This window comes from Mastigoproctus giganteus, unplaced genomic scaffold (assembly GCF_048544385.1).
Source record: "Mastigoproctus giganteus isolate SK-2022 unplaced genomic scaffold, ASM4854438v1 scaffold_16, whole genome shotgun sequence".
NCBI classification, from domain to species: domain Eukaryota; kingdom Metazoa; phylum Arthropoda; class Arachnida; order Uropygi; family Thelyphonidae; genus Mastigoproctus; species Mastigoproctus giganteus.
The window spans coordinates 3,284,801-3,297,493 of record NW_028328293.1 but is presented as its reverse complement, the minus strand read 5'-3'; the positions used below and the strand labels follow the sequence as shown (position 1 = coordinate 3,297,493).

Below are 12,693 nucleotides of genomic sequence, written 5' to 3'. Positions count from 1 at the left end.
AAAAATTATAAATGATCTAAGAAAGCAAGCTTATATAGCATCAGCAAAAAAAAAAAAAAAAAAGCAAGCAAAAAGGGTATAACTCACAGGAAAATCACTGCTGGCAATTCCGCCATCAGTCACCACATTTTTTTGCTTATTATGACTGTGTTTTTCTAGGTGAATCCATGATTTCTTTTAAATAAAATTAGAAAATGTCTAGTATATATCCAGAACACCACTGGATATATACTAATTTATCCTAATGTAAGGTTAATTACCTTACATTATATATATATATATAATGAATATAAAGTTGTAATATATATTAAAAACTAAGAATATACAGTTGAGTAAGTATTTTATATATCCGTGTGAATTTATGGAGTACATAAAAAAAGAAAAAAAAAATACTAAAGTGAAAAAAAAAAATAATAAAATTTTCTCTTAAAATTGAGTGGTATACATTAGTATATTGTGTGTATATGTATGTATATAAACTTGTTTTTTTTTTTTTTTTTTTTTGTGTGTACTCTGTAAATTGTACTCCAAATATTCATGAATTACACACGCAAAAATGTTTTCCAAGGATGCCTGGTTTTGGCACCAAAAATCACTGCTGTCAACACACATTAATTCAAACAGGTATATCTGTCTGTAATGTTTGCTTGATTTAGGTAATAAACCCAGCTCAAATCAGCAAGATAAAAACTATAAGGTGAAATGAAATTTAGATCACAAATAAATGAAAGAAAAAAAAAATCTACAAAAACTCACTAGATTAACCAGGGCTGAAAAAATCACAACTGATATTAGTCACTGTACTTTTTGGAAAACTTGGTAATTTACATCCACACTTCAATCTATGTTGTCATTGCAGCTGCAATGGATATTGATATGGTAGATTGTCCAGTAGGTTAAGCAGTGATTCTCTAATTGTTTTTACTAGTGTATTTGACATGCAAAGCAGCCTGGCACCATGGCTATATTAAAACTTTTTAAGTACCTGGAAGAAGCAAGAAAATACCCTCCCAAATGTGGAAAAGTCTTATTGTTCATTTTAAATTAAAAGATTTGTGTTCATTGTTTTGCTCCTCCTAAGACCTGGCGCTATTTTCAGACTTCCATGTCAACACACTTTAGAAATACTATGTCCACCCTAGTGTTTCAGAAGAATATGATTATGGTAACAGAAATTCTGAATATGCACGCCACACTAGAAAGAAGAGAATTCAAGAAAGCTACAAATTGAACTTTCCTATCCTTTCATAAAGCAGATCAGAGGCAGCACCAAATTTTATAGACTGACTTACATGATTTAAGAAATGCATCATCCCGATAACACTAACTAAGAAAACAAACAGCTTTTCTGTGTATGCACACACACACACACACACGCACACACACGGGGTGATCACTGAATTATGACCAGCCCATCTGTAATGGACTATGCTGCATAGCTCGCAGTGTAAAAAGCTGAATAGTTTCTTATTCTAGAGCAGTAGTAATTTGCACCTGGTTGTTGAAGTGAAAGTGATAAAGTAGCAGTTAAGGAATGTTATAAAGACGTTACGGTGTTTCTAATGGGCATCATTGTGGGAACTTGTGTGTTGGGTGCTTCCGTATTAGGTAATATGGAAGCACCCGACTTCCATATTACCTAATATCTAATTACCTAATGTCTTGTCAGTTGCTCATGACCCACACTAAAAAGAACATCTTAACTGTTGTTAAGGTGTAAAAAGAATGGTATTGAACGGGTCAAACCACTTCCTGCCAAAAGAACTGTGAAGAATTATGCAAGGTGGATGTTCATGGTGAGCGAAGGGTTCAGTGCATTATACATGCTCAGTGGCATGTACAATGGTAGGTCACTATGTGACAGTTGACATTGCATTACAATATGGGGAATGCAAGAACAATGCCCCAAATGAGAATGTGTTGCACACTCAGACATATAGGTACCACAGCAGATGACCCAAGAGACGACCTACTCACCGCTGATCTTTGTCGACAGCATTTGCTAGTTGGACACGCTGGAGGATTGGAAATAAGTATGCATGTTGGATAAGTCGAAATACCTGGTGCAACATGCTGACAGCTGCCTTCATGTGTGTTACAAGCAACATGAGTCTGTGGTCCCATCATGCATGGTCCCACTATTCAGGTAGGTGGCAGTGGTTGCTTAATATGGGGCATGTTTTTCTGGCAAGAACTAAGACCCCTGGTGGATATGGACCATCCTTTCACTTCTGAGGTCTATCAGCAGCTCTTCGAAGGTTCTTCCAAGATGATAATGACTGTGTAATTAGGCCCGCATTGTTCACGAGTGGTTTGAGGAACACAGTCAAGGTACCATCCATCTTGATTGGCTGCAAAATTCACCTGACTCAATACATTTAAACTTCTATGGGATGTTTTGGTATGGGAAGTGAGGCATATGTTCATGCAACTGTCATCTGTTCAAACACTGTGGAAAGCCTTACAGGCAGCATGGCTGTAGATCCCTCCAGACTTCTTTAGTCATCTAGTGGAGTCATTGCCTAGGCGAATAGCAGCTATTATCTGTGTGAATGGTGGCCCAACACAGTATTAGGTAGGTGGTCGTAATTCAGTGATTACTGAGCGTAGATCGTTATTAACTGAAGCTTGGATATGTTTTTTGGCTGAACTACAACACCATTGAAACAACACCATGCTTCCATTACTAAGGTTTAATTAATGTACCAGAAGCCATTGCTAATTCCAGAAATTATTTTAAATGTGTATTGTTTATTAAATTCATATCAATAAATGTTATTAGTCACAAATGAAATAAACTTCTTTACAAAGATATGTCCTTTCAGGATAACTCAAGATCACTAATTTGCAGTGAGTTAATTAGCAGTGAATTCTTAATGCAAAGATAACTCAATTAGAATTCAGTTATCTTTGTAAAGGAGTTTAAATCTCATTGTGAAAGTTATTTGGAGATAAATAGAAGCCTTTTAGGCTATAATTCTCTAAATATTAATACTGCATTTTAATAATGTATGTTTATTAATACACTGGTGTGCACAACTTAAGGACCTGTAAGGTTTTCACCTGTAGCTTCTCATAGGAGTGGCCTGAATATGGGAAAAGCATACAAAAGGAACCCGTGAGGTACAGAAATCTTGGAGGAAACAATGCCGACACAACAATGGAAACAAAACAGTACAGAGGGACTTTATTCAAAAATGGCAACATAGCACTGGCTGCCATGGTACAGATGCATCACTGCCAAAGATGGAACAAAGGGAAGAGGTGGTCCTCAGTAGGAGATATGGCCACTCCTAATGTCGATGCAGGCTTTGTACCACCTGTCCATACTTAGAACAATGTTGTTGATAAGTTCTTGTGGTAACATCGTCCATTCCTCTGTCAGCGCCATCTTCAGCTGGTGAACATTTTCTGGTGGGTGTGGACATGCCACTGGGCGTCTCCCCAGAGCATCCCATATGTGTTTGATGGGATTTAGATTGGGGGAAACGGGCAGGCCAATCCATACGAACAATGTCCTGACTTTCCAAAAGCATATCAACAGCTGCAGTGTGATGGTTTGTGGCTTTATCATCCATAAACACGAACTCGGGGCCAATGGCACCTCGGAACAGATGCGTATGGGGAAGGATTACCTCAGTACAGTAGTGTGCACCGGTTACAGTAACGCCTTCCAGTATCTGGAGTTGTGTATGTCCATCCAAGAAAGCACCTCCCCAGATGAGAACACCTCGACTACCATATCGATCCCTTTCAGTGATGTTTGCAGGGTGATACCGTGTGCCAACCTCTCGCCAGATTAGTTGATGTCCAGAATCGCTGCTCAGACCGAATCTACTCTCATCAGTAAAGAGTACCTTACTCCATTTCACTGCTGTCCAGTCCTTGTGTTCGATGCGCCACTGTAAACGGTGTCTCTGATGGGGAGGTGTTAAAGGGACACAGCATACTGGCTGTCGGGCAAACAGTCCACCTTTATGGAGTCACCTGGCCACAGTAAACTGCGATATCCTGTGCAGTTGGTTTGCAATAGATCCTGCTGTTTGGTGTCGGTCCCTCTTGGCCTGTAGGAGTATATAGTGGTCATCATTGGGCGTTGTTTTTCGTGGAAGACCACCACTGGTCCTTCGAACAGCTGTACCTGTTGTTCTGAAGGCCGACCACACACGTGAAACGATGCTATGGGCGATACCGAACTCTGCAGCCACACCCCTCACACTTCGACATTCCTCGAGCTTCCCAATTATTCAATCCCAGGTAAAGTCATCCAGATGTTTACTGGTCATTTCATTGTCTGTAGCACTGTATGAAACGAATTGAACGTCTGTAACAATCATGCTCACCATTCGGTAATTTGCACATAACTGCTGAACTGCTGCTTTTATCTGTTTATGTGAGCCCTCTCATCATGATTCAAATTTTTGCATGTGCACTAGCTTTCTACTGAATGACCACAGTTATGCAAATCACCACAGTCTGTTTCGTTTGATTTTGTGGTTGTAACCTTTAGAAATAGTGTTGGTCCTTAAGTTTTGCACACCAGTGTATCACAATAATTGTTGTTATAACTAAGGATATGTTTAATTATAACAACGTTTTAGATATTTTATCTGTTTTACTGTATATTAGTAGCGATTATTTGTTTTATGCATTATGTGTTATTTTTATTTAGTGGAGAAGATTTAATTTTTTTGAGAAGGACATTGTTAAGGATCCAGAAACAAATCAGCCATATCAAAAGTTAAAGGTAAATATTTATAAAAGTTAGTAAAATGTGCTGCATATCACCACCGGTTGATATATTTTACAGTTTTGTATATAGAAGTTTGTTTCTAACAGTTACAAGTGAATGACAACAAATTCTATAGCTTTTTGCGTATGCCACTCAGTTATAAAATTAATAAAAGCCAACTACATATCAAAATAGGTAGCACACTTCTGAGATGTGTTTTATAAAAAAAAAAAAAAACATTAAAGCTATCATGGAATCTAGATTTTTATAATAACCACTCTTATACCATGTGAATATTACGATAGTTTATTCAGCTATTAACTAAATCACTATAAGTTAAGGTAATGTTTTGGGAACCTTGCAGAAACCCATCCTGAGACCATACATAGGCTGTTGCTAGCCTCCTGCTTGCTGATTGTTTCAATTCCGACTGCATGTTCTGAACGAGCAGAACGTACAGTCGGAATTGAGACTTTCTATATTACTTGAGACACTGTAATACTGTATCAATAAAACGGTCTTCAAACCTTTTATAGGTGTATTGGTGCAAAGCTTACATTTCAAGGGCGTCCCGTGGGTAGCACAGTTCGTTGGATCACCATCCCCCCACACTGAGTTGGAAAGACCCGAGTTAGAGTCCCATCGATGATGGGAGGAATTTTTGTGAGCCTTTTCACAACGTGGCTGAGTTAGTTGGTCTCAAGTGAGAGTAGCACATTGTTTTTTATCTTGGAAACCTGGGTTTTTCGTCCAGCAAAAAGAAAATTGACCTCAGGACATGCAATTTGCAGACAAAATACACGAAGCAGTATGGCCTTAGTCGCTGATTCTCCTAAAACCCTACTACAACAACAAATTCCAAAGCTGTTCATTTATGTTAAGGTTTTGCTTTGGATAGGTCACTGAAGCCTTTACATCTTATGTCTTCAAACAAAGTCACCACAATTTGTACAGTATACATGGTGAAACAGAAAATCAGTGTACCTTCTGGCACTCATTGTTACAGGAATAATGACCAAAGGTCCAAACCTGAACCACAAGGAACAACCCTGATAGTGACAGCACCTCTACTAGACATTGCATTTGGGTTGACACACACTAGTAAATGATGTTTTCTGGGCATCTTCCAGAGCCAAACATGGCCATCAGATTGGACAACTGTGTATCATGATTTTTGTTTGTAATGGCATAGCTTTGTAATGTTTCAGGGACTCTTTACAATGGGTTGTGTACTAGACATGTGCATTGCATGTGTGATGTTTGGTTTGTATAGCCCTTCCATAAAATCCATTCCATAATATGCAGACTTCCTTGGTTGAAAAAAGCTGTCACAAACTGAAGTGAAAATTTGTTTCTGAAATTTTCTATACACCATTTTCTTGCATATTTTCTAGCCTAGTTTAATATAACTTTTTTTTTCCTGGTCTATACAGGTAGTTCTTGACTTTACGAGTTAATTCATTTCTAGCACATGCTCGTAAAGTGAAAACTCGTAAAGCGGGAATTTATTTCCCATAGACATAAGGTTAAAAATAGGGGTTACATTCTCAACAATGAAATTAGTTTATGTTTAAACAATGATTGATTTATCAAAAGGAATGAAAACGTAGCCTGTAAAGTCAAGCAAATTATAATAATAGAGAAATTATTTACGACTTATAAATGTTAAAGAATATTTATTCTTCATTATCATTGACTAAATGCACACTCGTTGGTTTCTTGCACAAGGAGTCGTCGTCTTCAGAAATGTTTCAAGAGGCGTTTGTTTCCAAGATAATCTTCTCTTTTAATTATAAATTTCACGATTGCGTGCATAATCATTTTTTAACAGCACACACACAAATTGCAACTAACACGATTCACGTGGAGTACAAGTTTATGAAGCTTTAAAAAAAGGAATGAAGAGAAGATTCTGAAAATTTCTCTGTTTTTTATACGATCGAAGATTTCAGTAAAGGGGAAACACATTTCACCATAATAACCTAGAAAAACCACACAATTTCAGCTATCGGTATTTTCGCAAATGCAAGAAAATTGAGTTTATTACCCATTTATAATTGCTTGCAGTAACAGAAAAGCCCAATAAACCGGAAAGTGCAAATTGTTTTTATTGTTTTATGGTCGTGACCTCCAGAAATGTGCTTTAGAAAAATATCACAAAGGCGTTTAAAATTGTTTCTTATAACGGAACATATGATAACAGTGAAAGTGTAATGCATTTTAATGATTTGAATTGGTAACTAATACAATTTACAAACCACGCTCACAACCTTTTATATGGCCTTAAGGTCATGCTCGTGACCTTAAAAATGAAATTTTAGAGAGATAGCTTAGTTATACAGCGAAAATTTTAACTTCTGAGATTATGAAACAAATTACCAAAAAACAATGTGTTATTGGGTTCATATGATGGTGTCTCTGGAATGGATTAATATCGTAAATCGGGGTACACTGTATTGTATAGCTACGCACTTGGTTTGGAATGCAGTATTTATGCAGTTTAACATTCATTTTTTGCAATTAATGTTCATATTTTCGATTTTGTTGATACTTGATACTTGGAAAAAAAAAAAAAAAAAACTAGTAAACCCAGGAACTCGTAAAGCGAGAACTGCCTGTATTGTGTTGTATAAAATTTTGCATTGACTTGCACATACACCTTCATTACTTCAAAAGTTGATTTTTACACATTTGCTTGTTTGAAATTACTTTGCTGCTTTTATTTTGCCTGTTATTTTTAACATTTTCTAATTTATTTCTTGGTTATTTCTCTCATATTTAATTTTTTTTTACTTGTATTGTTTGTACTCTAATTTTGTGGTAACCCTTCTTAAGTTTGAAATGTTATATAGTGTCAGATATTTTGTTACCACTGGGATGCCATCTTTGGGTGTGTGTGTGTGCGTGCGTTTCATTTTTCATGGCTTTGCTGGTCAGGACTGTGTTTTTTTGGGTATTGTAGTATTGGTAAGCTATGGCTGGGAAAATGGTTGAAGGATTCTCCACTCAGATACTCTGGGTTGAGGGGATTATCAAAATACATTTGTCCTTCCCCCCGCTGGAGTGCATTGCAGCATTCCCTCAAAAAGATTGGTTATTAGCAGCTGAATTCCTCTGTTCTTTTTCCACATATTTTAAAACCACCTTCTCCATTATATTGTCTTTGTTTTACTTAATTCTTTTCAGTTTATGAAAGCTTTGCCAATCAAGGGGGCACCTCTGTAGCCAGGTGGGCAGGAGCAGCAGTGCATAGCACACGCTTCTTGATCAGACCGGGGTTCGAGCCCGTGACCACCAAATATGGAGGATGCGGAAAGGTCAGGAAATGACCACCGCATATCCCCGGAGCAATATGGCCTTAGTTGCTAATGCTCCTAAAATAAAAACCAAATAACAACAGCTAATAACAACAGCCAATCAAGGAGACATCTCATTGGCCTTCCAGATTTTTTGCTCCTGAGAAATTTCTTTTATCTACTGCTTTTCATTTTTGGAAATCCTACACCTATAAAGAAACACACAGTTTCATTGGTTTTGGTGCATTCCTTCTTTTCCTTACCTTTTTAAAATATTAAATAAAGAATTCAGTTCAACCGGTAAGAACAGTAACAAAGTTTAATAATATAAGTAATTACCAGTAACAAAGTTTAAGTAATTAACAGAAGCTTTCAAGATTAAGTATCCTTCGTCAGCTGTGAGAATACATACATGAAACATAAAACGTTACAAATGGAATGTGCAGAGTGTGGTCATGTTGAGTAAAAAGAGAGAGCGTGCATGAGGATGTGTACGAATGCTAAAGCATTTACTGGGCAGATCTAAATAATTGTTGATGCAGGGTGCGTACATGGACTGAGTGCCAGCGTTTGTCATATTGTAACATTACGGACTCCATTATTGGATGTAGCCACATGCCTCTATTTCTATTAAAAACATTATGGCAGCCAGATATGTGCAGTGACTCAAGTCACTGCACATATCTGCAGTAACTCAAGCCATAGTCGTTGATGGTAGTGGCAGGATTGGTCAACGACCTCGGTATCATGTCTGGGATTGAGATCTTGTTGCATTGACCAATAGTGCCCTGTAACTGCAGTGTGCAGTCAGCCAATCGAATGGCCATTTCACGTTCTGAGAGGTGGTCCTGGAGCCTTCTGGCAGTTCCCCCCCCACATAACAGCTGCCGCAATTGTGGCAGGTGATGCGGTATATCGTACAGCTGCGTAAAAGAGGGGGGATGGGTGTCTTCACTCTCAAGACAAGAGATCAATTCTTTACTGGGAAGTTACAGGCACTTTATCCGGTACCCATTTAAAATCTTAGAAATGCAATCTGAAGTGCTTGAGTAATATGGGATGTAGGCAGTAGATGTTGTCTCGTCGCTATGAAGGGGGGGTTTGGACGTGCGGCAAGCTCACAGGCTTGTAGATCACACTTGTCCAAGACAGGTAGGATAGCCACAGTTGGTGAGGTCGGCTCTTATCTTAGAAACTTCTTTGAGCTTGCGTCCGTGGAGCTGGAATGAGTCCAGGCTTGGAAGAGTAGTGCACGCACAGTACTGAACAGGTGGCAGGGGGCATGCACTGACCTGTAGTTGGTAAATTGGCCAGAGCACATGGGTTTTCGGTAGACCGAAGTTTCCAGATGTGAGCCTATATGCTTCACCAGAACATCCAGGAAGGAAAGGGTGTTACTTGACTCTAATTCTATTGTGAACAGGATGAAGGAAGATAGTGAGTTGAGATGTTGTATTAGTTATGTCTCTGAACCTCGTGGGATAATAGTGAAGTTGTCGACATATTGACACCAAAGGGTGATGCGGACTGGCAGGTTCAGGAATATTAGCATTAGCATTAGTAGAGGCATTTGATGCAAGAAAGCAAGCTTATGCAGCATCAGCCAAAAAAAAAAAAACAAAAAAAAATCACTTCCACTTCACCCCTCTGTTCGTTCAAAATATCTGTCCAGCTGAGCTTTAAACTTATTTAGGCTATCAACTTCCACGACAAGGGATGGAAGTCTGTTCCACCAACCAACCACCCGCTGGCTAAAGGCAAATTTCCGCACGTCTATCCTACATCTGTCTTTCCTCAATTTGAATTTATGCCCTCTCAGGTGATTATTCTGAGCGAGAGGAAGAATCCCATCAGCATTGAGCATGCTCAAACCATTCAAGGCTTTATACACCTCTATCAGATCACCTCGCTGGTGCCTAGTCTCCAGACACTGTAATTTGCAAAACTTAAGCCTTTCTTCATAAGAGCACCCCTTTGTTCCATTCACTAATCTTGTTGCCCTTCTCTGTACTCGTTCCAGCAGCTCTACATCCTTCTTGAAATGAGGCCTCCAGACCTGTATACAGTACTCTAGGTGTGGCCTGACCATTGCCTTATAAAAGGGAATAAACACCTCCTTATCCCTGCTAGAAAAATTCCTATATATCATTGACAATACACCATGAGCTACTCTTGCAGCCCGTCTGCACTGCTCAGAGAACTTCATATTTGCCTGCACAACAACCCCCAGGTCCCTTTCATTCTCTACCACTGTCAGTGTAGTACCACAGAGTTGATACGTTGCTCTGGGGTTGCTGTTTCCCATGTGTAGTACTTTACATTTGTCAATGTTAAACTTCATTTGCCACCTCTCAGCCCATCTGCTCAACCTTTCCAGATCCTGTTGCAGCAGCATAGTGTCAGTAGTGTCCTTGACAACCCTGCCTACCTTTGTATCGTCTGCAAACTTCGACATTAAGCTTGATATACCCTCATCAATATCATTTATGAATACAGAAAACAATAATGGACCCAACACCGAACCCTGAGGGACTCCACTAATAACATTAGTCCACGACGAGCAGTGTCCATTGATTACCACTCTCTGTCTTCTCCCCCTCACTCAACCACCCCTTTATCCACAGAAGCAATTTGCCTCCAATGCCACACTGCTCCAATTTGTGCAGCAGTCTTCCATGTGCAACAGTATCAAAAGCCTTTCTAAGATCCAAGTATACAATATCAAAGTTATTCCCTGCATCCAGTTCCTTTGTGACTGCATCATAGTATCCAATCAAATTGGTCAGGCAAGACTTCCCCTTAACGAAACCATGCTGTGTCCGAGCTATAGCTGAAGTCTTGTCTAAATGATCCTGCAGTGCTTCTTTAACTAGTGCCTCCATTAATTTTCCTGGAACAGAAGTTAAACTCACAGGTCTATAATTACTTGTGTCAGCCTTTGATCCTCCTTTGTGAATTGGGGTGACATTTGCACATCTCCAGTCTGTGGGTACCTCCCCTGAGTCCAAGGAAGCTCTCATAATTATGGCTAAGGGTTTGCTTACTTCCTTTGCTGCCTCCTTTAATATAACTGGATAGATCCCATCCACCCCGGGTGCCTTTCTTGTGTTTATCTTCAACTATTTCTCCTCCACTTTACTCTCAGTTATTACAAGATTCTCTAGCTTACTGCTAGAGTTGAATACACCTCTGGCTTTCCCCTCGCTAAATAACTCCTGATGTGTGAATGTCGATCCAAAATATTCATTTAGTTTGTTAGCTACCTGAGCAGGATCATCAACAGTTGACCCATCGATATCAAGTGGACCAATCTGATTCATCCCCTTCCTTCTAGAGTTTACATAAGTAAAGAACTCTTTGCTGTTTTTCTTTGCATCCCTTGCCAAATATTTCTCATAATCTGCCTTCGCCTGCCTAACCTCCTTTGTAACTTGGTTACAGATCAACTTGTATCTATCACAGGCTTCTGTGTCATGTGTTAATTTGTATGTATCCCATGCATGTTTCTTCTCTGCCATATGCCTCATCAGTTCATCTGACATCCATTTAGGCCTAAACCTTGAACAATATTTCTTAGTTGGTATGTATAGCCTAGTAGCTTCCAAGATAAGTTCTTTGAATGCTTCCCATTTTGCATTTGCTGTTGGTAACATCATCAGTTGGTCCCACTGTATAGAATTTAAATACTGTCTCAGTCCATCGTAGTGCCTTTACGAAAGCAATAACCCTTCCCTTTACCCCTAATGGTAGTTACCTCTTTGAGTAAATCCCACTTCAGCACACTGTGATCACTGCTACCTAGTGGTTCATTTATCTGCAGATTCTTAATGCATGAAGAATCACTGCTGATAATCAAATCAAGAGTATTCTTCCCTCTAGTTGCCTCCTGAACATGCTGATGTAGAAAACAATCATCCAATAAATCCACAAAAGCCTTGCTAGTGTGTGAGTGACCAGCCCCCAAATTCCAGTCAGTATCTGGGAAATTAAAATCTCCCATTATAAGACTCTCTGATTTACTGGCCCACTCTATTTCCCTAAACAGTATCTTATTATACTCATCAGAGTCATTAGGCCTATAGCACACTCCTACTCTCAATTTTGATCTCCCAATGCTTATGTCACACCAAACTGACTCGACACTGCACTGTCCAGCGATGTCGACTGGCTTCACTTCCTTGGATTTTATGTATTTCTTAACTAATAGCATAACCCCTCCTCCCTTCCTATCCAGTCTATCCTTTCTGTAGACGTTGTACTCCCCAAATTCCAGTTCTGCATTCCTTATATCTGTGTGACACCACGTCTCTGATATCCCAACAATATCTGCCTTTGATGTTTTGAGCAATACCTCAACTTCATCAATTTTATTTACTAAACTCCTAGCATTGGTGTACACGCAAGTATACATGCACCTATTTCTATTCTTAGCTACCCTAACACAACCCATGTGTTTACTTGTACCGCAATGACTCCCGGCAGGCTCTGAAATATCCTGCATCTTGTTTTTCAGGCTTCTGCTCATTCCAATAGAAGCAGTGCAAGAATCTCTTTCACCTCTGCCAGTGGCTACTGTTAATCTATTCGTCTTTGTCTCCCCCCCCAAGCTAGCAGTTTTCCGACCCACCTAACACTGCCTCGATAGCATCAGCAAATATTCTTGCA

The 12,693-nt window shown here is 39.1% G+C and overlaps 1 protein-coding gene across 2 annotated transcripts in view; it reads left to right on the top strand.

Moving 5' to 3' along the window:
- The window catches only part of LOC150074894 (vacuolar protein sorting-associated protein 11 homolog), a 612,407-nt gene that overhangs the window by 24,315 nt on the left and 575,399 nt on the right, over positions 1-12,693 (top strand). For both annotated transcript variants that reach the window (XM_090389417.1, XM_090389418.1), the window contains exon 2: positions 4,673-4,747. In XM_090389417.1, coding sequence (XP_090245543.1) covers positions 4,673-4,747 — 75 coding nt within the window. The remainder of the gene's footprint in view (positions 1-4,672; positions 4,748-12,693) is intronic.